Source organism: Petaurus breviceps, unplaced genomic scaffold (genome assembly GCF_028583685.1).
Source record: "Petaurus breviceps papuanus isolate PSGF00001 unplaced genomic scaffold, PetGlider_PUasm1.0 90792, whole genome shotgun sequence".
NCBI classification, from domain to species: Eukaryota; Metazoa; Chordata; class Mammalia; order Diprotodontia; family Petauridae; genus Petaurus; species Petaurus breviceps.
This window is the reverse complement of record NW_027187347.1, coordinates 9,604,365-9,631,442: the sequence shown is the minus strand read 5'-3', so window position 1 is coordinate 9,631,442 and position 27,078 is coordinate 9,604,365. Positions and strand designations below refer to the sequence as shown.

At 37.7% G+C, this 27,078-nt stretch overlaps 1 protein-coding gene across 1 annotated transcript in view; it reads left to right on the top strand.

Annotated features, from left to right (window-relative positions):
• Window positions 1–27,078, top strand: part of CFAP44 (cilia and flagella associated protein 44) — a 138,902-nt gene that overhangs the window by 97,428 nt on the left and 14,396 nt on the right. The window contains exons 22-30 of the mRNA XM_069069874.1: window positions 916–1,115; window positions 4,253–4,427; window positions 8,093–8,270; window positions 12,336–12,830; window positions 15,072–15,275; window positions 19,217–19,412; window positions 22,355–22,465; window positions 23,305–23,435; window positions 24,768–24,884. Of these exons, the coding sequence (XP_068925975.1) occupies window positions 916–1,115; window positions 4,253–4,427; window positions 8,093–8,270; window positions 12,336–12,830; window positions 15,072–15,275; window positions 19,217–19,412; window positions 22,355–22,465; window positions 23,305–23,435; window positions 24,768–24,884 (1,807 nt within the window). The remainder of the gene's footprint in view (window positions 1–915; window positions 1,116–4,252; window positions 4,428–8,092; window positions 8,271–12,335; window positions 12,831–15,071; window positions 15,276–19,216; window positions 19,413–22,354; window positions 22,466–23,304; window positions 23,436–24,767; window positions 24,885–27,078) is intronic.

The window sequence follows — 27,078 nt, the reverse complement described above, 5'->3', positions numbered from 1 at the left end:
CTCCAACGTTTGTGTAGAGTAATTTTTTACATGAATTGGAGGAGGTGGAAGCTGGAGCCCCGAGGAAATCCTGTTTCTACTCCACTATCTTGGCTCCACCTTGATCATCTTTAATATATTTTTTCCAAAGATCAGACCTACATCTTCCATGTTCTTCTTCTTTATATGGGCACAGGTTAAAAAACTCTTTTATTTTTGCTGTCCTAAGCATCTTTTCCAAACTTAGTTCATTCTTGAATTTAGCTTTACACCCACAATTCTTAGAGGCATACTTTCCCACGTTAGTGTTGACTTGATTACTATTCTTCGAGTAAGAGGTGGGCAATAGATTGGGATGGGGGGAGGGTCAGAGGAAGGGATAAACATGGTGGCAAAACATTCAGAGTTGGATAGCTGTGAAGTATGAGCTGAGGTTGGCTACATAAAGTGGGTTAGATGAGTTTGTGGTCACTTACTAACTAAGATAACTCAACCACAAGGAAGAGTTCCAAAATTGAGGAAATTCATTGCTCCAAAGACTTTGGAGGTCTAGTTCAGAAGTGCCATTCTACTATGAAAATAATGATGTATTTATTGACAGTTATCATCAAAATCTTAGGTTAGACTGTGGTTCACTTCCAAAAAAAATTACTTGCAAATTAACTGCTTTTTTTAAGTCTTGCCTAATCTCCTGGTTCTGTGGAGATGCCTTGTCCTTATCCATTTCTAGTCTATGTAATGTATACCTAGATCTGTGGTTTGGGACAATTATAGGCATATTTGTTCATTACACTATCGTCTATGCATTATTATCTATTATTATCTAGGTTGTGGAAGCAACGGGTCATGAAGAACAAGAAAAATGTGAAAAAAGATTACAGACTTTATCCTTGCTTAGCAACAGGACAAACATTTTCTTTGTTTTGATTTTCTAAGATTTCGAGATTCATTAGAATTTGACACCATCATAGTCCACGCCATACAGACCGAGCACAAAATTTCCACATATCGGCTTTTGAAACTTTCAGGGAAGTATACCAAAGCCAAACGACTGAGTCAGACAGAAAGGAGAGCAAGCAAGTTTGATTGGAAAGAAAAAGAAGTAACTGTGAAGAGAGAGAGCCAAAAAGATTCAGGTAATCATGGAAGCACAGCTTATTGATTCTTTTTAAATTTGGATTTCATGCTTACTTCTGCATTTGGTAAATAATTCTTGGTTGTATCTACCAAATCTACTACAAGGTCAAGCTCTTGGTTCCTCCTTTCCAAGCTGTTCAGAACTGAGTGCTGGAAGCAAGAGGTCAGGAGTGGCTAAAGATGTGATATAATGAAATGGGTAATTTACTTCCTCTAACAGCTTTCAGATCCATTTTCTCTTCCACAACCATTCTTTTCTGCACTGTCCTATTTCCTTGTGTAAACTCCTAGAGAAAGTCTACTTTTGTCAGATCATAGAAATAGGTTCAGGATCTAAGATATTTGCTTGAATAATCTGTCTTTCATCTTCTAATTCAGTCAGTAAACATTTATTTTTTCAACTCATTATTTATTTTTGACATTCTTTTCTTTTTAAATTTTGAGTTCCAAATTCTCTCCTTCCCTTCCACTTCCTCCTTCACCCACTGGGAAGACAAACAAAATTATGTCAGTTACACATGTGAAATCATGCAAAACATTTCCATATTAGTAATATTTCCCAAAAAAGCAAGAAAAATAAAGAAAATGAGAAAATTATATTTCACTTTGTACTCCAAGTTCATCAGTTCTCTCTCTGGAGGTGGACAGCATTTTTTCATCATAAATACTTTGGAATTCTCTTAGATCATTGTACTGATAAGAGCAGCCAAGTCTTTCACAGTTGATCTTCATTTCAACATTGCTGTTACTGTGCACAATGATCTTCTGGTTCTTCTCATTTCACTTTGCATCAGATCATATGGGTGTTCAGCAAACATTTAGTAAGAAATTACTATATGCCAGACATTGTGCTGTGTCTGGGAATACAAAGAAAGGTAAAAATACCATCCCTGCCCTCAAGGCACTTACTTAATAGGGAAGATAACATGTAAATAACTGTACATATAAGAAATGTACCATGTAAATGGAGGGTATTTCAGAGGGAAGGCACTGGTTAGGGGAATGAGAAGGGAGGAAGGTACTGAGCCTGGGAAAGGCATTCTACAGCTGTTGAAGGAACTCAGGGAAGCAGGCAGTGGGAGAGAGAAGAGGGGAGAGAGCATTTCAGGAATGGTGATAGGGAGATGGAGGAACATTATGTTGTTTATAAGGAACAACAGAGGGTCAGTGTTGCTAAATTATAGAATATGTGGATAGGAGTAAAGTACAAGAAGACTGTAAATAAACAGGTTTTGAAAGTCTTTAAACACAAAAAAGAGGGCAGCTAGGCAGTATGGTGGATAGAGTGCCAGGCCTGGAGTCACAGCCTCGGAAACTAGTTCTGTGACCCTGGACAAGTCACTTAACCCTGTTTGCCTTAGTTTCCTCATCTGTAAAATGAACTGGAGAAGGAAGGGCAAACCACTCCAGTATCTCTGGCAAGAAAACCCTAAATGGGGTCACAAAGAGTAGGACACAACTGAAAATGAAACACCAAAAAAAATTTATATTTTATCTTGGAGGTAATAGGGAACCCCTGGAATTTATTAGGTAGCAAGGTAAGTCCTGTGCTTTCAGAAAATTGGCCTTAATCTCAATGTTCCGCCTGCTTCCAGGGCTTTGTTCCTTACACAGTGAGGGTAAAGGCATCTGGGTCACAGTTAGGTGAACTTTTCTCCATTCTCAATCACCTCCTTCCTATGACAATGCACTAGATGGATGAGAAACAAGTGTTAAGTAAACTGGAAATAGAGAATCACAAAAATGTTCAAATGACATTACCAACTGCTGATTGGGCAATATTCTGCAGTTAGTTTCCCGGAAAACAAGTTACTAGTGCCTACCACTTTACTAAGAGAAATTATAATTGGCCTCCTTCAGCTAACAATAAGAGAGTGGCCTGTCATAACTGTGAAATGGATATTGTATTTATTTCCCCCTACCCTGGCTAATAAGAAAAAAAATTTTATATATATATATATATATATATATATATATATATATATATATATACACACATATATGTGTGTGTGTATGTATGTATGTGTATGTGCACACACATATGTGTGTATGTATAGTTTCAGTTGCATTTGAGTCTTTGTGACCCTATTTGAGGTTTTCTTGGCAAAGATACTGGAGTGGTTTTGCCATTTCCTTCTACAGCTCATTTTACAGATGAGGAAATTGAGACGGACAGGGTTGAGTGATTTGCCCAGGGTCACACAATATCTGTGTGTCTAAGTGTCTGAGGCCAAATTTGAACTTGGGAAGATGAGTCTGGCACTCTATCCACTCTACCACCTAGCTGTGATATAGATAGAGAAATATAAAAAAAGAGATGAGACTAATTCTTCCAATCAATGCTGAAACATTTCCTAGGTGTCATCTGTTTGATTTTATCAGATGGCTTAAAGCAGTTCCTTCCTTCCAGATTAAGAATTTGTTGGCCCCTAGATCGCTACTTTGATTGGGTCTGCAACTGTATCAAAGAAGTAGTTTTGATAAAAAATAAGGGCACAGGGGTGACTAGGTTGAGAAGTGAATGGAGCACCAGCCCTGAAGTCAGGAGGACCTGAGTTCAAATTTGGCCTCAGACACTTCACACACACACACACACACACACACACACACACACACATACACACACACACACACACACACACTAGCCATGTGACCTTGGGCAAGTCACTTAACCCCAATTGTCCTCCAAAAAGCAAAAAAAAAAAAAAGTAAGGGCATAGAGCATCTTATTGATTATATTAATTGAGATTTGGGGGTATCAGATACCTGTCTTATAATATCTTCCAGGATTTTAAGGGGCAGCTAGGTGGAGCAGTGTATAGAGTGCTAGATCTGGAATCAGTAAGATCTGAGTTCAAATCAACCTCAGACATTTTTTAGCTGTGTGACCCTAGGCTAGTAACTCAACCCTGCTTGCCTCAGTTTCTTCATCTGTAAAATGATCTGGAGAAGGAAATGGCAAACCACTCCGGTATCTTTGCCAAGAAAACCCAAAGTGGGGTCACAAAGAGTTGGACATAACTGAAATGAATGAACAACTTTAATGGCAGTATTAGAATTAGGACATTTGTAGTAAAAATGCTTGGTAGCTTCATCTTGTTCTGCATTGAAAAGATTTTTAAAATGTTTTGAACAGTTCCATTAGTTACTGGACCAGAGGAGGTCTTTATGGAAAAGGAAAAGAAAGGCCGACCCAGGAACCTAAGTGAGCTCATGGTGGAAAACCAAATTGATAAAATGAAGAAAATTATGATAAAAGCTGAAAAAGCCCAAAATAAGATCTTACAGCGGAGAAAAGAATGGGAGGAACTGTGAGTCTTATTTCAGAAACTCTGTGATACCATAAAAGAATGTTGTAGAAGAAATTCCCTGCTTTCTATTGTTAAAATGAACAAACAAACAAAACCCTGTGAACTGTTAAATGGAAGAAACCCCAGGACCAAAAAAAAGGGAACCTGTAATGAACCAGAGTCCAGTCAGTTTGAACAGGTTATAAATGCATTTATTGCCTGAGAAGAAAAGGCTTGCAAGCTGGAATACTGTCTGTTCTGACATGTTCAAAGCCCAGTTAGAAAGAATGAGATATTTGTATAATTTTTGAGCAAAGAAAGGAGAAAAGGTGGAAATTTGGGCAGATGCTAGGAAGAAAGTCCCAGGAAACAAGGGAAATGATGAATTCTAGGGGTCAGAGCAGAGCCCTTTGATACACAAATTAGAAGGCATTTTTGGTGATAAGCAGTCCATAGTTCAAGACTTGATAAGGGGATGTCTCCCAAAACAGGACATTCCAAGAGTCCCATAACCAAAGTTAGGGGATTCTTTGGAGATAAAGTTGTCTCTAAAAAACCATGAATATCTATAGTCTTATAACCTATAGTCAGGAAAATCTGAAATAAGGATGCCTCTTGAAGGTCCATCAACCACCAAATGGCTCAGGGTCTGCTTCAGAGCTGCTGTGAGATTCCTGTTGGGTTTCACTACAAAGGACTGTTGGTATGTCAAGCAGCTGTGGGCATCAGAAGTCCTCCTAATGGGGATGGCTAGGTGGTGCAGTGAGTAGAGCACCGGCCCTGAAGTCAGGAGGACCTGAATTCAAATCCAGCCTCAGACACTTAACACAAAAACTAGCCATGTGGCCTTGGGCAAGTCAGTTAACCCCAATTGCCCTCCAAAAAGAAAAAAAAAGAACATAAAAAAGTCCTCCTGATTGACTAGTTCTCATGCTATTCTATTGTGTGATTCCTGTGTGAAAAGGGGAAGCTCTAACATATTTAATTAATTGGTATGATCATTACAGAACCCATGTTCACACTATTAACATGTTACAACTGTGACTCCAGCCTCCAAAGACAGCCATAGCATTGAAGAAAGCTTTCATTAATACGGTACTTTCTCATGGACAGCTCTGCCTAGTGTTTGTCTTGCCAGAGCATTTTACCAACCAAGTCCCCACCAATGGCCTCCCTTTCTCATGAATGTTGACTTCTGCTAGTCTTGCCTTGGAGGATGGTCATTTATAATACATTAGGATATTCCATCCTTGACTCTTCCCTGGAAATATTCCCTTTTCAGGGTATATGCAGAATGAGGATACAGTGGAGAAGATTCACTTTAGTCCCTTGAAGATATATTCCCCTAACCTCCTTTTGCGCTGCAAGCACTTCAAGGGCTAACATCTTTAAGTAAAGGCAACATGGGAGGGTTTGATGCTGTCAAACTCAAATAGAAACTGGGCCGCCAATACATAAGGATCCCTGTGTTGACTTAGTTTTAAAATGTAATATTATCTGTTTTTTTTTTTTTGCATTTTTATTTATCTTGTTAGATGTTTATGAATTGCATTTTAACCTGGCTGTGCTGCATTCAGGAGGGATGCTGGCTTCCCGTAACCCTCAGCAACGTGTTTACTTATTTCACAGCATAATCATTGCAGATTTTATGCCATTTTTTTGCAAAAGAAAGTGAGGTGTGACCATTTTGTGAAGCTTTGAAAAATTTATGCCAGTATGACTTAAAAATCATCTATTACTAAATAGTCTGTGGTACAGGATTAGGATGCACAGAATACTTGTGAATATACACTAAAATGACAATGCCCATGTGCTGAGAATTCTCAGCTAGTAGCTCAAAATGAGGGAGAGAGAAATGCATATCCATATACCGCTGGTGAATACATTGCTGCTCCATTTACCTTTTAAGCTCCGTGATGAACGGAATTATACTATGCGCCAATTAAGTGATAAAAGGTTATAAACCAATTTTTTGACTGAAAAAACAGCTTATGTGGTGAAATATGATATCACCTCTGATAGTAGCTAGAGTGCTAGAGATGGAGTGAGAAAGGCCTTGGTTCAAATTTTACTTCAGGTACATACTAGCTTTGGGACCCTAGGCAAGTCACTTAACCTCTGGGGTCCTCATTTTTCTTATCTGTAAAATAAGGATAAAAATGACACCTACCATGTAGGATTGTGGTAAGGATTAAAAACATAAGTAAAGCAGAAGATCACAGAGCTAATAAGCATCAGAAGTAGGGTTTGATCCCCCATAGCTAGGCCCTTAGCTCTATATCATCTATTTCATTTATCTCTTGTTTCAGACAAATGGAAAAAACCCATCTATTCAAAGATTACTGACTCACCCCTGAGGAAATATTCAGTTACTCACCTATCAGACAGAGAGATGACCCATGAGGTAGAGTTAGAATTCTGTTCTTTTTTTAAAAGAAGGGAACAGCTACAGGACAGGTGGCAAGATATCCCACATGGTGTCTGGTGCATTGTAGGCACTCAGTAAATACTGGTTGATTGATTGATAGTCCCCTGATCTCTGCTTGAAGGCTTCCTTACATCCTGAATCAGCTCTTTTCACTTTTGGAAAGCTCTAATTATCAGTTGTTTTGTTTTGTTAGATGGAGCCGAAATCTGTCTTTCTGCAACTATCACAGATTTCTACTAGAGGTCCCCTTTGGCACCAAGCAGAGCAAACTGAATCACTTTAAATAGACAGCTATAATAGACATCTCCAGTCTTCTTTTCTCCATGCTAAATATCTGCAGTTGCTTCAGGCAATTCCCATGGCATGGTCTTACAGTCTTCTCACCATCCTGATTGTATTTTTCTGGATATGATCCAGTAGACCAGTTTACTCCCTAAAACATGATGCCTAGAACTGAGCATGGTGTTCCAGAAGTGACTTGAGAAGGAGCAGAGCAGAGGCACCATCATGTTCTTAAAAGTTGGTCAAAATCCTACCATGATTCAAGTTATTTTGGAAGGTTTTAAAAAAGAAAACTACCACAACGCTTGTTAATGAAAACTATTATTTGGATCATGTAGACAATAATAATTACATGACCCAGACCTGAGTTTTTGTTGAGTTTTTAACTTGAATTCTTGTGCCTTTTATTTACATGAAATTCAGCAAAAGAGGGACCTATATGTTTGATAATAACATACAACAATAACAGTCAGTAAGTCCATCAATATTTATAAAGTGTTTACTATGTGCCAGGCACTACAAAAGAAAAAAAAAGAAAAAGCTTAGGGTATCTAGGTGGCATTGTGGATAGAATACTGGGCCTAGAGTCTGGAAGACCTGAGTTCACATCCAGTCTCAGACATTTCCTGGCTCTGTAACCCTGGGCAAGTCACTTAACCTCTGCCTGCCTCAGTTTCCTCAACTACAAAATAGGCATCATAATATCAGCCTACCTCCCAGGAATATGAAAATCAAATGAGATAATATCTGCAAAGCACTTGGCACAGTGCCTGACATATAGCAGGTGCTTAATAAATGCTTATTTCATTAAATGTTTATTCACTTATATATACACACAAATGTAAATGGGAGGTAATCTCAGTGGGAATATAAAGATCAGGATTTAAGGCCAGTTCTGATTCCAAGTCTAGTGTTCTCTATATTGGGTCACATTTAGTTTATTTTTGTAATTTGGCCTATTTTTCCTTTCCAATAGATACAAAAGTAAACCTGAGGATGACTATGAGGATCCCAGAGATGTACTGGCCATTAAAGAGGCCCAGAATAACATGGGTGACTTCAACCTTAAGACCGCCCCAGACTACAAGATCCCAGAGCAAATGCGCATAAATGCTGCAAAGAAGGAAGAAGAAATTGGGATTCTAGAAGCAATGGTACACATAAACAAATTCGAGAGTTTTGAGTAAGGAATCTTTGGTTTTAAAAGTTGATTCCAGTTAGTTATGACATGAAATATTAAAGGGAACATAGGAGTAGTAACTCCTGTCGATTTTCAGGTTCACAGAGCACTTTCCTCAATAGGAAATGTAAGTATCGTTCTTCCCATTTTACAGATAAGTAAATTGAACTTCAGAAGGTAAAGTGACAGGGTAACATAGCTAGAAAGTACTAAAGACCAGACTCAAGGGGCAGCTAGGTGTTGCAGTGCATAAAGCACCGGCTCTGGAGACAGGAGGACCTGAGTTCAAATCCAATCCCAGACACTTGACACTTACTAGATCTATGATCTTGGGCAAGCCCTTAATCCCAATTACCTTGCCTTCTTCCCTCCAGAAAAAAAAATTTTTAAAAAGACTAGACTCAATTAATTCATTGGCCTTTGACATTAGAAGATACGGTCAGAAAACCTGGTTGAAACACACCCAGTATATTTGGAAGAAATCTGTAATTGCGCTGATAAAATATTTTAAAATACAGGGAGATCAATGTTTAAGATCTTTCAAAGAGGGGAACATAAAATCATAAGATTATAGACCTAGAGCTCATAGGAACCTCAGAAGCTATCTAGTCCAACAGCTGGTGCCCAGAGAGGTTAAGTTATTTGCTCAGGGTCACACAAAAACAAAGGGATGCAGATGGGATTTGACATCAAATACAGGATGTCCCAAAAGTTGTAGTGCTGTTGAAAGCTATTGAAGCCGTGATATACGGTGTTCTTTCCACCATACCATGCAATACCAAATTACTGGGAAAAAAATCATGGCTGGCATAATTACCTCCCCCCCCAAAAAAAGGCGAGCGAGTGTATATCAGTAACTACGTACCCATTTGCATGTGTGACCATCTCTATAGAATCTTTATTGGAATGGTGGTTGTTGTTTTGTGGTTAGTTGGGTAGTCATGTCTAACTCTTCATGAGCCCATTTGGGGTTTTCTTGGCCAAGATACTGGAGTGGTTTGCCATTTCCTTCTCCAGCTCATCTTACAGATAAGGCAACAGAAGCAAACATAGGTTAAATGACTTGCCCAGGGTCACATAGCTGGTCAGTGTCTGAGGCATATTTGAATGAAGGACCTCCTGATTCTTAGCCCAGTGCTCTATCCACCATGCCACAATGGTTCCTGCATGTAGGAAAGAGTCACCTCAGTGAAACTAGGACAAGGAAACAGACAGGCTTTCTTTCACAAATGATTTTTACAACGAACCGCATCATCTTAGTAACACAATTAACTTCAAGATATAGAGAATACAATGTCCCATGCATTTACTGTTTGAAGATGATCACCTTTCTTCCCTGAAAAATCATTTTTAAGTTAAAAGCTACCCTCTAGGGGCGGCCAGGTGGCTCAGTGAGTAAGAGCATTGACCCCGGAGTCAGGAGACCCAGGATCGATTCCGGCCTCAGATACTTAGCACCCACACAAAATAACTGGCCGTGTAACCTTGAGAAAGTTACTTAACCATAATTACTTAAAAAAAAAGCTACCCTCCAAGGATAGCTGGTGAGACTGGGAAGCTTGCACAACATAGGGATGGGATCTGATTAGGGGTACGTTATGAAATGAAGAAAGGTGTGGTTATGTTGGAGGGAAGCCACAATTGGATATCTTGCAGGTGATGGGATGGAGCCTATCTTCCCATATCTGCTTGATTGATCACCTACCCCTTTAGGGTCATTCTACTGCTCCAACTTTGGACACTTCCACTTTAGACTTAACATCCCCAATATGCTAAGTGATTTGTCTGAGATCACCTGGGTAGTCTATGGCAGTCAAGACTAAAACCCAGTTCTTATCTCCTATTTAGGACTTTTCCACTTTCCTTTCTTCATAACAATACAAAGGTTTATTAAAATTTTGAACAGGGAAGTGTCACGGTTGTACTTATCCTTTAAGAATATCAGTTTATATGCTGCTTGGAGGATAGTTTGGAGAAAGGAGAGACCTGAAGCAGGGAGATGAATTATAAGACGATTATAGTGTAGAATAAGAGGCAGTGAGGGCCTGAATAAACATGGTAGCTATGTGAATAAGGAGGAGACTTGCAAGAGATTTGAAGACAGAATTGACATTACTTGGCAACTGATTGGAAATGGGCAGGGGGAAGAGAGAGTGAGGACTAAAGAATGACACGTAAGTTTTGAAAGGGGTGAACAGAAGGATGGTGGTTCTTTCAAAACTAGAGTTTGGATGGAAGGTGGATTCATGAGGAAAAAAATAACGTATTGTATTTTGGACATTTTGAGAGTTTGAGATGCCTGTGGGACATCCAGTGATATTGAAATGGTACTCAGGAGAGAGACTAAGGCTGGATATTTAGATCTGAGGATCCTCTGCATAGAGATAATAAATGATATTCATGGGAGTTGATGAGGTCACCAAATGAGAGAGAAGAGGGCCCAGGACAGAGTCTTTAGGTTCCTTCTCATTTAGGTGGTGTGACATGGGCAATGATACAACAAATGAAAATGAAAAATTGAAAAAGACAGGTGGTGAGAGAGAGAGAGAGAGAGAGAGAGAGAGAGAGAGATATGAAAACTTACAGAGAAGAGATGACCTAGGAAGATGATGGTCAACAATGTCAAATGCTTCAGAGGTCCAGAAGTGTGAGAATTAAGACAAGATTGGCAATTAAGAGGATCATTGATAATTCAAAGAGAGTGGTTTCACTTGAGAGTTGAGGTCAGAAGTCAGATTGCAAATGTTTGAGATGGAAGTGAGAGAAATAGAAGTGGCATTGATAAGTATAAACATTTTTTTCCTAGTAGTTTGGCTGTGAAAGGAAGAAATATTAGAACCATAACGAGAGACTGTTGAGGGTCAAGAGAGGGTTCTTTGAGGATGGGGGATAAATGGGCTGTATGTGTGCAGGCATCAGAGGAGCCATTAGATAGGGAAAGAGTGAAGATTAGAGGGAGGGGCTGTGATTTGGGGGGCAATCTTCTGGAGAATATGGGAAGGTATAGGATGGATAATAAAAGCAAGGGAGGCTGGCTTGGTGAGGAAGGCTACCTCTTCATTAGACGCTGCAGTAAAGGAGGAGATGAAGGATAAAGACACAAGGTGCTTTTTTGGGGGGGGCATTTTTTTTTTTGTATTTTTAAGGAATCGGGGTTAAGTAACTTGCTCAAGGTTACACGGCCAGTTATTTATGGGTGTGGTGCTGAGTGTTTGAACCCGGGATTCGATCTCCAGGTCGTCCCAACACTGGAGCCGGTACTCTTACTCGCTGAGCCACCTGGCCGCCCCTAAGCAATTGGGGTTAAGTAACTTGCTCAAGGTTACACGGCCAGGTGTTTCTGGGTGGGTGCTAAGTGTCTGAGCCCGGGATTCGATCTCCAGGTCTTCTCAACACTGGAGCCGGTGCTCTTATTTGCTGTGCTACCTGGCCGCCCCCACAAGGTGCTTTACATATAGTGCTTTTTTACATTTTTGTAAAACTGCACAGATACCAAGGGGATACATACATACACACATACACATACACACATATAAATACACACACATATCTCTTGGAGCAAGAAACATAGTAAAGAGGCAATCAGTAAACAAGGTTATGTGAAGACAAATAGAGGCTCATATCATTAGGAAAAAATTCTTTGATTGGGGAAGGAGGCAAAATCCATCCTTAAACCAGCTCTGTTGCCATGGGCAAGGGACTTTGTGTGCCTCACTTTCCTCATCTGTAAAATGGAAGTAATAACATCTACCTCTTAAGGGTTACTTTAATAATCAGATTAGATATTTGTAAAATACTTCACAAACCTTAAAACACTATGTAAAAAGTAACTATGATTGTGATAATGATATCTAAAGTAAGTCTAAATAGAGGAAGAAAGTAAGATTAGTAGGGAATAGGGCTGATCATTGAAATAATAACATGTTTTAATCAAGCTAATCATATTACAAGAGGATGAAGATTGACGTTACCATAAATAGGCAATACTCCAATATGTAACAATTTCTGTCATTGTGTTTACTTTTTCTTCTTGTTCCAGGCTCATGAAAGGAAGTTTAATATGAACAAGTGCATCATCTCTCTTCGAGACCAGAAAATTGCTGTTATTGAAGAGATCCAGTGCCTGGTGCAAGAGCTGAAAACCATTCAAGCCATCTTGCCTGCAGATAAACATCTTCCTATTCCTGAGGTGCCCCAGTTACAGCCAGAGGAAGTGCCAGAAAAAAAATACCAGTATGATGATGAAATTCTCCTAGAGTTTAAGCTAGAGCAGGAGAAGAAAGCTATGGAGGAACAGCAGAAAGGACCAGAGGAAGAATTTACAGGCTTTGGTTCAGGGAAAGTTAAAAGCTCTATCAAGGAAGGAGAGCTGATAAGGCAAGATTCTAAGATAGCAAAAATCCCTCTGGTGTTTCTCCCAGAAGTTCCAAAGCCAGTGGAGTTTCCAAAGACAGAGCCAACTGAAGTGGAATTGGAGATCTTAAAGAGGGAAGAGATCAGGAATGTGTACATGCAGCAACATGTGATCGACAGGGTAAGGGCAAAGGGCCGTTCTCCATGAAGGATTCTTCCCTAACTAGGACTAGAGTTGAAAAGGAAAAAAAGTAGAATGCTTTCCTTCTTTACATCTTCTCCTTTAATTGGTATTTCAGGGAAACATTTTCAGGGCTTTGGATCATGGAGGTGGAACAGTTTAAGGTTATGGACAGATAAAAGGGTATGGTTTGTAGTGTTCTTATGAACCTTAAAGGAAGAGAGTTTGTTGAATGATAGTGGCAGAGGGATTAGAAGTGTCAGTGAGGATCTACGGTTGTATTTCCTCCTCTCCAAAATATGTTCCTCTGCTTTTCTCTAGGGTTATTCTGCTCCATCTAATGCTTTAGGGAGCACAAGGGAAGAACTACTTAGTATTGGACAAGTAGATAAGAGATGACCAGTTCCCTGAAGTATAAGAAGAAAAGAGTGTGAAGCAAAGAGATCTAGGATAAAGGGGCATTTGTTAACAATAGATTGAAGATTCTAGAGGCCTTAATGGAATGGTAGGGCAGAAAATGATGTGGATCATGGAGAGGTAGTACTGAGAGAGATGGGGATGAGTATGCAAAGATAGGATGGGGAGAGGATTTTTACCTCAGCAGACTCTGGAACAAGGGCTAAGGTGACTTTGAATAAGGGAAAGTGGAGTGGGAAATTTTTCTGCCAAACAATGGTGAGCAATGATTGAACTTGGAGAAAGTATAGTCCCTCACTACCACTTGACTCCCAGAGATCCTAGATTTCTTATAGTTCTAAGATCTAGGTGACTGAAAAAAAGTAAAATAGTGATTAGGTCCCTGGGAACTTAGCTAAATTCATGCCATACAACTATTCCTATATCCTTAGCCCAAGATAGCAGGGGATGGGGCACATCTATGACTTACCTTGTAAGTGGCACAGTCTCTCACCCCATGATCTTTGAGTCCACAGTGTGTGTGTGGGTATGTGTATGTGTATGCACACATATATAATACATATATGCACACTTATATTATACTAATATGTATTCTAAGTTAGTGTTGCCTTTGGCAACAATCTCTTTCCATTTGGTAAGTAATGGTAGGTTAGCTTCCATCAGATGTTAGCTGCTTATGCACTTTTCTGGGCTCTTTTGGTCTCCTTGTTGTGACAATTATTTCACATTACTTAAACTTTCTGATGAAATTACTATAGTTGGCATTGATGCCAGTTCTGTTGTCCATTTTCCATTTTTTCTTTCTTACATATGTCTTGGTGAATTCACAGATATTTTACGTAGTTTTAGTTATTTTCAATGAGATTTTGTTTATCACTTCCTTCTGGTTTTTGTTATTGCTACATGGAAATGCTAATGATTTTATCCACTTAGTTGGATAAAAAAAGGACTACATACTACTTTGGGGATATTATTGTCTCGGCATCATTATTAATTCTCATGGATTTTCTAAGTAAATCATTAGGTTATCTACAGATAAGAATAGTATCATTTTCTCGTTGCTGATGCTTATGCCTTTAATTTCAAACTTTCATTTTGCAGCTATTGCTAGCATTTCTAGAACTCAGTCAAATAATCAAGGGGATAAAAAGCATCTTTGCTTTATCCCTATATTTCCTTGAAAGACTTCTAGTGTTTATCCATGTCAAGTAGCTTTAGATATATGCTTTTGTTATATTAAAAATAACATTTGTATGCATGGTACAGTGGAGAGTGCACAGAATCTGGAGGCAGAGGACCTGAGTTTGAATCCCAACTCTGCCATTCCCTACCTGTGTAACAATAGACATGTGTTTTGACTTCTCTGATCATCTGTAAAATGATGTGGTTAGACTCAGTGACTGCTAAGGTCCTTTCTAATTCGAAAGCTATAATCCTATGGTCTTATGTTTTTTAAGATTTGTAGCATAAATGAATTCTGTATTTATTTGTAAAAAAAACTTCTCTGCATTTATTATTACAATCATGTAGTTTTCATTGATTGTTTTTCATTTGATTAATTCTTTCAATACTTTACTGATGCTTACCCATCATTGAATCCCTAGTTTAAATTCACTTGGGTTAGAGTGAATCTTTTTTTAGAAATACATATATTAATGCAGTCTTTTTTGCTAGAGTGTTTAGCATAATGGGAAAACAATAAAAGCTTTAGTAAAAAAAAAAGCATTAATTTACATTTCCATCCAATTTGTCAGCCTTTAGAAAAAAAAGTTGCCTCTTCTCTTTACCTTTCCCCATTATTTTTTCATCTTTTTTCCATTCCAGATCAGAGAACTCATTATTACATTTGATGCAGAATTTCGTCTCCTGAGGCATCAAAAACTTAAATTAGATATTCAGATGAAGTTGGCTGACCTGCACCATGTAACATTATTTCAAGAGGTGCTTCTCCTCAAGAACTTTGAAAAACAAGAGAATATACTTCAAGAGCGTGTCAATTCATTGGACAGAGAGCAACAGGACATGAAGGTATGTATACTTTATACTTTTTTTTTACTTTATGAAAGTATGTGTGCTTTAAGGAATTTAATTTGTTAATACTATATTAAGACCCATGATCAACTTGGGATAACTAATCCAAATATTTTTATTCTTTCTTCTCCTGCCTTTACCCTTCCTTCCTTCTCTTCTCCACCCACTCCTACTGGTTTTTTTTCCTTACCTTTCCCTGTGCTTCCTATCTTTATGCATCATTCTCCTTAACTACTAAACTTCGACTGTTTTGCAGACATAACTATCCAAATCACAGATAAACTCCTACCAAATACCCCAGCTCTATTGTTTGATATATCAGAAATACATGAATTTAATAACAAATACATTTACTTAAGATATGAAAGAGTTTAAATAACAAGAAAGTGAATCAAGTAGTCAAAACTTTCTCCATACCCCCACATAAGTCTCCTGCATCTCTGGGGGATTTCTAATATAATTTCCCTTATACCTCACTTCCTGGCTCCATACCTAATACAACTGAGATCTAGCATCCCTGCCAACCCTCAGAACTTCTCTAGTAGCCAAGGTCTCAAAACCACTGGTATTGCTATCCGTTTACTCTCCTCATACCCTATCATCTACTGGGCACTTACCTAGGACATTTATTCTGGGTCTACTCACATCCTCCCCCTTTCAGAATGCCATCTTGAAGGGAAGGAGGTGAGTATATCCTTGAATAAGATATTAGTACTTTCATTTTTACCTGTAGAACTCTGTTTTAAATAGACTCAAGTTTTTTGCTATTAGAAATAAGGTATATATCAGGGGTGGCTAGGTGGTGCAGTGAATAGAGCACTGGCCCTGGAGTCAGGAGGACATGAGTTCAAATTTAGCCTCAGACACCTAACACAAAAACTAGCCATGTGACCTTGGGCAAGTCACTTAACCCCAATTACCCTCCAAAGAGCAAAAAAAAAAAAAAGAAATAAGGTATATAGCACTCAACAACTTTCTTGTGTTTATAAATGTGCTGAAGGGAAGAAAAGAAAGTTTGGAAGAAAGCACTGACAAGCAGAACAATTTGGAAAGTAACATGGAATTCCTTATATACCTTTTATAAAAGCAGGCAGTATAAAATGAAGATTTGCTGTGTCATATACAGTCCTCTTTTTTTTGTCCTCATAATTGTATATGGAGATGCTTCATTATTATTTGGTGTTTAAGTTCAGAATAAAAAAAAATTTAAAATAAAGTAAGAGACATTTAATTTTTTCAAACAAATGTAATATAACTTGACCCAAATTTATGCTTTGCTCTTCCATGTAATTCCTTTGGGTATACATGTACTTCAACAATACTACTTTTGCCTAAAACACTTGTGAAACTTCTTTTTTTTTTTTTGAAGGTGAGTACATTTTATTTATAGCTTTAAAAAAATAACTTCTATTTCTAACTACAGGGTATCCCAAGAGCCTTAGCTTTAGTCTATTCAGTCTTTTTTTTATCATTTGTTTTTAAAACTTTGATTTCCAGATTCTTTCCCTTCTTCCCTCCTCACTCACCCCCACTGGGAAGCCAAGCAATTCAATATAGATTGTACATGTGTAGTTACGCAAAACATTTCCATAGTACTTATATTGTGAAAGACTAACTCTATTTCCCTCCATCCTATCCCTCCCTCCACTTATTGTATTTTCTACTTTGACCCTGTCCCTTTTCAAAAGTGTTTACTTCTAACTATCCTCTCCCCCAATCTGCCCTCCCTTCTATCATCCCCCCTCTTATCTCCTTCCCCCCTATTTTCCTGTAGGGTAAGATACTCAGTTGAGTGTATATGTTATTCCCTCCTTAAGCCAAATCTAATGTGAGTAAGGTTGACCCATTCCCTTTCACCTTCTTTCTCTTCCCATTGTAACAGTTTTTTCTTGCCTGTTTTATATAAGAAAATTTACCCTATTCTATCTCTCCCTTTCTCCTTCTCCCAATATATTACTCTTTCACCTCTTAATTTTGTTTTTTAGGTATCATCCTTTCATATTCAACTGATCCTGTACCCTCTGTTTATGTATACATGTACACACATATACATACACTCACATATATATTTATATACACATACATCCTTCTATACATATATGTACGTATACAAATATATATATATATATACATATATTTCCTTCAACTGTCCTCATACTGAGAAAAGTCTCATGAGTTACAATTATAATTTTTCCACATAGGAATGTAAATAGTTCAAGTTTAGTAAGTTCCTTATGATTTCTTTTTCCTGTTTACCTTCTCATGCTTCTCTTGTTTCTTGTATTGAAAGTCAAATTTTCTGTTCAGCTCTGGTTTTTTCATCAAGAATACTTGAAAGTCATTTCATTGAATGCCCATATTTTCCCCTGAAGCATTATACTCAGTTTTGCTGGGTAGGAGATTCTTGGTTTTAATCCTAGCTCCTTTGACCTCCGGAATATTATATTCCAAGCCCTTTGACCCCTTAATGTAGAAGCTGCTAGATCTTGTGTTATCCTGATTGTGTTTCCACAATACTCAAATTGTTTCTTTTCTTCCTGACTACTTGTAATATTTTCTCCTTGACCTGGGAACTCTGGAATTTGGCCATAACATTCCTAGGAGTTTCCTTTTGAGCATATTTTTCAAGAGGTGATCGGTGAATTCTTTCAATTTCTATTTTGCTCTCTGGTTTTAGATTATCAGGGCAATTTTCTTTGAGAATTTCTTGAAGGATAATATCTAGGCTCTTTTTTTGATCGTGGCTTTCAGGTAGTCTAATAATTTTAAAATTATCTCTCTTGGATCTATTTTCCAGGTCAGTGGTTTTTCCAATGAGATATTTCATATTGCCTTCAATTTTTTCATTTGTTCGAATTTGTTTTAAAGTATCTTGATTTCCCATAAAGTGATTAGCTTCCATTTGCTCCAATCTAATTTTGATATTTCACATTGCCATCTTAGCTCTGCCCCTTACTCCGTTCCTGAAACTTCTTTTAAAACTGTCTTTAGAACTAGTTTTGAATCACATAGGAAAATCAGTCTCTGGCTTCATTTTTTCACATTTTTAAATAAACTTTATACCCCACACTCTACTTTAGAGCCAATATGTGACATTTTGATGGGTAACAATCACATAAAAGAAAGATAACCCCCTTTAAGAATTTAGAGGAGTTTATTTTCTCCCTGAGAAGCTACATAGTATAGTGGCATAGAGCTCTGAGTGAAGATCTGAGTGCAAGTTCTGCCTATGAAACATATTAGCTGTGTGACCCAGAGCAAGTTACTTAATAACTTAGTGTCCCTGGAAACTCTAAGATTGTCAACTGCAGCTTTTCATTGGCAGAAGGAGTTTCTAGTGCTGATGAAATCATAAATCAGGACCAAAAACAACCAACCAACCAGCAAATAAATATATAAAAAAAACCAGATACAGTTTCACTTCCACATCATGGGGCCTAGGGGCTAGGTACCCCTGCAATCTAGAAAATCCATGTAAAATTTTTTGGTCCATTCTTCAAACCAGAGAAGGAGTCTGGATTTTTTTCTTTTTCTTTTATGGGGTAATTACAATATTACAAATAAAATATGTTGATATTATACAATTATATATGTGTGTAAATATATGTATATCATATATACATATATATATATAATGCATTTATGAGTTTCTAAACTTTTTCTGTGTTGTCTGCGGCTTCCATAAAACTCGTCTAAAATTCTCATTTAAGTTCTTATGTTGACCTGTGATATATCAAAATCACAATGGGGAAATGATAACTGTAGATAAATAGATAAAGGAATGAATGAACAAATAAATAAATGAAAAAATAGATAATAAACAAAATTCCTACTGAAATTTGTAGTGCACATGTGTCCCAAGTGACAACCACCAATATCTTGGCCCTGGCAGATTAAAATCTTTTATTTTGTGTTTTTTTTTTGTTGTTGTTGTTTAGTGGAGAATAAATGAGAATGTTGCAGAGATGGAGGAAAGAAAGAATGAAATTAACAAGCTTCAGGAGCAAGAAAAGGCACTTTATGCCAACTTCCAGGCAACTCTTGGAGAAAATAACAAATTTGCAAATTTCCTTTTGAAAGTATTGAAGAAGAATATTAAGCGTGTAAAGAAAAAGGAGGTGGAAGGAGAGGAGGGTTTGTATCAGTCCTTTATATAGGCTCTTAAAGTCCAACATAGGAGGGGCTACCCTTTAAAAATATTCTCATTTCTATCTATACTTTTGGTTTTTATATCATGGTCTTTTCTGAGTCTATCACTCCCCACTCCCTATCCAGTGAGCCATTCCTTGTTACAAAGAATAAAAAAAGAAAAGGACAAAGAGTTCAGTAAAACTAACCAGCACAGTGGCTTAGTCTACAGTATATGGAACATTCCACAGTCATTATCATTCTCCCAACTCTGCAAAGGAGAGAAGGAAATGTACATTTTCTTCATTCTTCCTTGGTGACATTTCAATAACCCAGCATTTCAGGTTTATTCTCTTTCTTTCCATTTATATCAGATTTCTCATTGTATGTATTGTTTTCATGATTCTGCATATGTCGCTGTATCCTTTCCTACTCCCCACCCTATACTTCTCTCATTTTTTCAAGTTCATTTCTTACCATGCAGTAAGGTGGCACAGTGGATAGAGTACCAGGCTTGGAGTCAGGAAGACCTGAGTTCAAATTCAGCCTCAGACACTTACTGGCTATGTGGTCTAGGGCAAGTAACTTATTCTTGTTTGCCTCAATTTCCTCATCTGTAAAATGAGCTAGAGAAGGAAATGGCAAACCACTGCAGTGTCTTTGCTAAGAATACCCCAAATCGAGTCGTGAAGAGTAGAATGACTAAACAACTACAACACAATATCCCATTCATTTTATGCACCATGATTTTTCTTTAGCTGTTCTTCAGTTGTTGACCAACTAAATTTCCAGTTCTGAGTTGCCACAAAAACGTGCTGCTATGAATATTTTAGTATATGGAGGAACCTTTTGGATATCCTTTTTGGATATCCTTAGGCTCCACCAACACTGAATTAGAATGAGCGGCTGCCTTCTTGAATTTGAAAGCAAAAAAACCATAAATTCAACAAAAGATATCACTTTAAAAAGATCACATGTGTTTACACAGATTAGCAGAGTGGAAAGTGTATTAGATCTGGAGATAACAGACCTGGGCTGGAACCCCAAATTGTTCACTTACTGTGTGAGTGGTCTAGGTTGTTACTTTACTCTTCTCCTCCCTTATAAAATAGGGATACTTCACGCATAGTCATTGTGAAGCTGTAGTGACGAATGGACCAGAAAATGCGTTATAAATGTAGGCTTTAACAATAGTAAGGATCATATTGCAAGAGGGAAAGGGAATTTAAACATCTTCACGATGATCCTGAAAGCTAGGTACTATTTCATCTACATTTTACAGATGAGAAACTGAGACTGAGAGGTTGTGACTTTTGCAGTGCCACATAGCTGGTCAGCACAGATGACATTTGAATGCATATCTTCCTGATTTCCAAGGCTGCTACTGTGTTATAAAAAATAACTTCCTATTATGATACTGGAGCACTGTTAGGCCATATCTGACTTTTCAGGAACAAATTGTTTGAATCCAATCAGTGAAAGGTCACAATTTTTTTTTTCAAAGGAGGGATAGGATCAGACATTTTACTCTGCATCTGATTCTTGTCATTGACTCCTTGGGATTTTGATCTTGACCTACATTCTGACCCCATCTTTTTTCTTTGCTTGTTTGTTTTTATTCTGGCTCAACATTGTCCCTCACCCTTACTCTCCTTAGTTTTGATTCTTTATTTTGACTCTGATGAATCATTTGAGGCAGCTTGGAGCCATGTGACTAAAGTGCTGGGTTTGGAATCAGGAACACCTCTGTTCAAAATGCTTCTGAAAGCTGCTAGTTATGTGATGCTGAGCAAGTCACTTAGTCCTTTTTTGAAACTCAGAGTCCTCATCTGTAAAATGGGTATAATCAGAACATTTACCTCCCCAGGATGTTTTCAGGATCAAATGAAATAATGGCTGTAAAAGGTTATCAATCGATTTGTTGACATACACATTCACTCTAGAGGGCTAATTAACATATTCTTAACATGACCCAATGCTTTGAATTTGTTCATGGCTCTTGGCTACCTGCTAGTGGCTATTTTCAGAGTAAATTTACTTGTTTGAATACTGTCAAAAATGCTTAGGGCTGAAGCCATGAACGCTGCTGGCTCAAATAATTCAGATTTCATATGATAAACACAAGTCATTGATCTTGGCAGTGACATTTTAAAAATGGAGTTTGCAGAGGGTATTCTGGCATTTATGCGCAGAATAAATTGGTGTTCAGAGAGACTGATATTATACTTGTAAATATAATAGAGAACTAGTCAATGAAAGCTCAGTCATGGCTCATCTCTTGTGGAAAATCTTGGATATTACAGCTGGTTTTTATAGAAGACACAAAGGGCATGGCCAAAACTTTCAGCCAATCCAATTGTACTTCTTGTCACACGTAGGGAAGTGTTCAGGCCTTGTTAGTAGCCTCTAGTGAATAATCCACACATGTTCTAGATGGCTCAGTAGACAAATCACTGAACTTAGAGTCAAGAAGAAATGAGTTCTTATCATACCTCAGGCACTTGCAGCTGGTTGATCTGGAGCAAATCACCTAACCTCTGTCTCTCATTTTCCTCTTTTGGAAAATGGGGGTTTTAATAATTGTGAGGATAAAATGAGGTATTTGTAAAGCATTTTGCAAACTTTTAAGAACTATAGAATGCTAGATATTGTTATTATTAATAAAATATCAAGACTTTGCATCTGGACACACTTTAAAATGGTGTGGCTGATTTGATTGATTGAATCAACCCTAACCTTACATACATAAGCAAGACCAATGAATGAGGGGACTGAGTTTGCTTTCATTTAGTTTAGAAGACAAAGTAGGGATAAATGAATGAAAATACTTTGTTGCATTTTTTTTCTTAAGTTAAAAGAATAGATGAGCCTTTAAGAATCTGTTTTGTAGTTGTTTCTCATAGATTTGTTTTACATTTGCTTTTAACAAGGATACATTTCTATTTCAGAAGAGGATGAGAGTAGCAAAGAAGATAGTGATGATGAATCCAGCTTTGAGAGTGGTGAGGAGGAATCTGAGTCGGAGGATGAAGCTTTTGATGAAAGCATGGGCTTAGCAAGTAAGTTAGATAACTTTGTACTGTCTTAATTACCCCTATAAGACTGATTGACTTCACCGAATAAAACAACTCTAGTCTGAGCATATAATTCTCCCTTGAGTTTTAAGGTAACAGCTGTTAGTTATGCATCCCAGTTGATCAGCGATGGGGACCTCCCAACCAGGCAGGAAGCTATGGAATATCAGCTGAATCACTTCCAGAAAAGTCTCAAAGTCAGTCTAAGTTTGTGAAGCAATTAAAAAAAAATTCACAGTGACCCTAAGATATATGATCAAAATTTATATTTTCCCACAATGCCCACATTTTGGGCACTCTTTTGATTTCCCATATTGCTAATATTTTAGGTTACTTTAATTTGTACTAATTTCTCAGAAATCCTTGTTAATTATAGTCACTGTTTTTTTGTGAAACCAGTCCTGAAGAGAGTAGATCAAGTTTCTTATGTTGTTGGTAGATGAATAGTCTTAATAGAAAAAAAGAAATGCTTATTTGGTGTTCATTCCCTGTATTAAAGGTATTAAGTCCCAAAAGTTTTAGTGTACTTTTAAGCTCTTAAAGCTATTGCAATATAAAACTTCACTAAGACTTTTGGGACATTTTGTTTCTAATACATAGTCCTTGAACAACAAGTATTACCTGCATTTTCGTGCAGATGCTGAATGAGTCCTAACTTGTGGAAGGGTAACACGGCTATTTGCCATTGGCTATGCTAAGACAGTGACTATAGCAGAAGGCCAGCAGGTCACCAAATGGAATTTTAGATTTCAAAAAGGGCTAGACTCCTAGTACTTCTGAATTCTGTACCAAACAAGACATTTGATGTATCTTTGTGTTCCCAGATTGTGACCCAGCCCTTTATGAAATGACTCTTCAGCTTCGAGAGAAAAGGTTGGACATTGAAGAGACCTTAAGTGATGAGAAGAAACTGCTTGAGAATCTCAGAAAGGAATATGATGCAATGGGCAAAAAAGTATGGGGTCCACACAGCTTGTCCTACCCACCTTCCTGGTTATAGAGCAGATCCTACCTTGTTGCCTTGCAGGGGTGGGGGAACCTGTGACCTTGAGGCCACATGTGGCCCTCTAGGTCCTCAAGTGTGGCCCTTTGATTGAATCCAAACTTCACAGAACAAATCCCCTTAATAAAAGGATTTGTTCCATACAACCTGTTCTCAGTCAAAAGGCCATACCTGAGGACCCTGAAAGCCACATGTGGCCTTGAAGCTGCAGATTTCCCACCCCTGTTAGCTGTACAGATTTTAGGTTTCAGATATTATTTCCTGGTTTATAAAAAAAGGTTTCTTTTTAGAAGAAACTGCATTTCTGGTTCTAAATGGAAAACTATTTGAAAATTGCATGTCTTTTGCAAAGGATGAAGAATGTGCTCTGTAATTTGCCTTTTCAATTCTGAGTTTCTGTTCTTCCTTGATGGAATTATATTTTCATTGGTCATTTCTCTCCAGGTTACAAATTAATTGAATGTTATTGCCCCAAACTGAACAAGACAGCAGGTGGCCCAGAGAGAGTATCGTTTTTTTAATTTGTTGTTGCTTGTATTGGGAGGGGTAGGGAGAGAGGGAACATGCATTTATTAAGACTCTACTCTAGGAGGAAGTAGGTGCTTTTATAATAGAGGAAAGAGGCAGACAGAAATTAAGTGACTTGCCCAGGGTAACACAGCTAATAAATGTCTGAGGCCACATTTGAACTCAGGTCTAACTGATTCCAGCCACTTGACTGCCATGTGAAGTGGCCATATGAAGTGCCGTATGAATGTCTACTGTTGCATTTAGTACTTCCCTGATCCCTGATTGATGCTTCTAAGTACTGCAAGATATCCACAGGTACATTTGGATGAGAATAAAGAAGTTGTATAGGTCAGGATTTAACTAAGAGAAAATCTAAGGAATCTCTTCAGCCCATCAAATGGCACCTTCCAAACAGAAGAACACCCAGGAAAACTGACACTGATTATGTTCTTATCTGCCCTCTGGGACTGCCAGTTTATAAAGCCCAGGCTGAATGCTCTTAGAGGGAGCTCTGAGTTGTTGCCATAAAGGATGGAGTTGTTTTTGGAGTCAGGAAGGCCTGAATTCAAATCCTACCTCAGATGCTTAATAGCTGTTTAACCATGTATAAGTCACTTTACCTTTTTTACCCTCAGTTTCCTTACTTATAAATAAGGATAATAATAGTCCCCAAGCCACATAGCTGTTGGGAAGATCAAATGAGGTCATATATGTAAAATAAAAGTATAAAATATTAGCTGTTATTAAGATTTCACCCATGGTGACTTTCCACAGGTAAAAGTAGTGGCAGCCAATCTTGAAACAGCAGAGGAGGCCCTTGAGGCTTACCAGAGGGAGAAGCAGCAGAGACTGAATGAACTGCTCATAGTGATACCTCTGAAGTTACACCAGGTAATGGGTCACCCAACTACGTGGCTTGGCTTCTGTCTCAACTCTATTAACAGTAAATTCATGCTACTTCAGAAAGAGATTCAAAGGCCATTAAAGGGAACCCCTGCATTTCTGAGAATTCCAAGTTTCTCAGGATCAAATTCAGTTTGATTCAATAAGTGTTTATCAAATGCCTGCTTTGTTCAGAACAGCATGTCTTAGTGGGCAGAGGGTTAGCATTTGAGTTAGAAAGAGCTTGGGGTCTGATCCTGTGTTGACACATGGAGGCAGTATGACTCTGGGTGAGTCACTTAAAGTTACAGTGGTTCAAGTAATTCTCTCAAAAGAGAGGTTTCATAAGAGTTTCCAATCTGCATTAGTTAATTTCAGTTTGTATTAGAGGAAGTTCCCACATTTGAAATCCTCACCCTTATGAAAGTCTTGACCCTCTAAGAAATTCACATGATACTATACTGAACAAAGAGATGCAAAGATGGCAAAATAGTATGTTCCATTTTCTGCAAGAGATTCTAATAACATAGGGGAGATAAGGTATAAGCCCAAGTGAGGGTAATATAAGGTAAAATGTAGTGGGGCACAGTAGGAAGTGGAGGGGGTCAGGATATCTTTGGGAACTCATTGCTTTGTGGTGATCATGAAGACGACCAGCTGAATAGATTAGGTACACAATAAACAATAGTAAATGACCATAGTAATCTGGTGTTTGAATAAAGCATAAGAGGCAAGCTTTTGAGGCAAAAACTCGATATTTAACAAAAATTGCTGGGAAAATTGGAAAGCAGTTTGGCAGAAACTAGGCATAGACCAATACTGGTATCTCAACACCTTATACCAAGATAAAGTTGAAACAGGCACATGATTTAGATATAAAGGGTGATATCATAAGCAAATTAGGGGAACATGGACTACCTTTTTTGTTAGACCTAGGAAGAAGGGAAAAAATTATGACAAAACAAGAGATGGAGAGCATTACGGGAAGTAAAATGGATAATTTTTATTACATGAAATTAAAAAAATTGGTTTTGCACAAACAAATCCAATGCAGCCAAAATTAGAAAGAAAGTAGAAAGCTGGGGGTGGAGGGTGTTGGAAATTTACAACAAATTTTTCTGATAAAGGCCTCATTTCTCACATATATAGAGAACTAAGTCAAATCAATAAGAATATGAGTCATTCCCCAGTGAAATTATATGAACAAGCAGTGTTCAGAAGAAGAAATCAAAGCTATCTATGGTCATATGAAAAAATTCTCTAAATCACTGTTGATTAGAGATATGCAAATTAAAACAACTTTAAGGTATCACTTCACATCTATCAGATTATTTAGTATGACAGAAAAGGAAAATAACAATTATTGGAGGTGATGTGGAAAAATTAGAACACTAATGCACTGATGGATGGAGTTGTGAATTGATCCAACCATTCTGGAGAGCAGTATGGAACTATGCCCAAAGGGCTCCAAAGCTATGCATACCCCTTGACCCAACCCAGCAATACTACTACCAGATCTATATCCCAAAGAGATGAAAGAAAAAGGGGAAAGACCTATGTGCACAAAAATACTTACAGCAGTCGTTTTGTGATGGCAAAGAATTGGAAATTGAGGGGATGCCCATCAACTGGGGAATGACTGAACAAGTTGTTGTATATGATTGTGGGTGGAATACTGTCGTGCTATAAGAAATGATGAGCAGGATGCTTTCAGAAAAAAAACAGAAAGACATATGAATAGATGTAAAGTGAAGTGAGCAGAAGCAGGAGAACATTGTATACAATAACAACAATATTAGATGATAAATGTGAATGACTTAGCTCTTCTTAGAAATACAATGATTCAAGACAATTCTGAAGGACTTAGGATGAAGAATGCTGTCCATCTCTAGAGAAAGAACTGAGAAAAAACAACAACCGTATTTTTCTTGGTTATTTATTTATTCATCTGTCCATTTATGTGTGTGTTTATTTAGGTCTGTGCTTTCTTTTGCAACAGAAAACATATTTTGCATGATTGCACATGTAAAATCACTATAAAATTGGTTGCCTTCTCAAGGAATGGAGAGGGAAAGGAGAGGGGGAGAGAATGAACTCAAAATTTTTTTTTAAATTGTTTTTTACATATAATTGGGAAATATATATATATATATATATATATATATATATATTTTTTTTTTTTTTTTTTTTTTTTTTTTTTAAA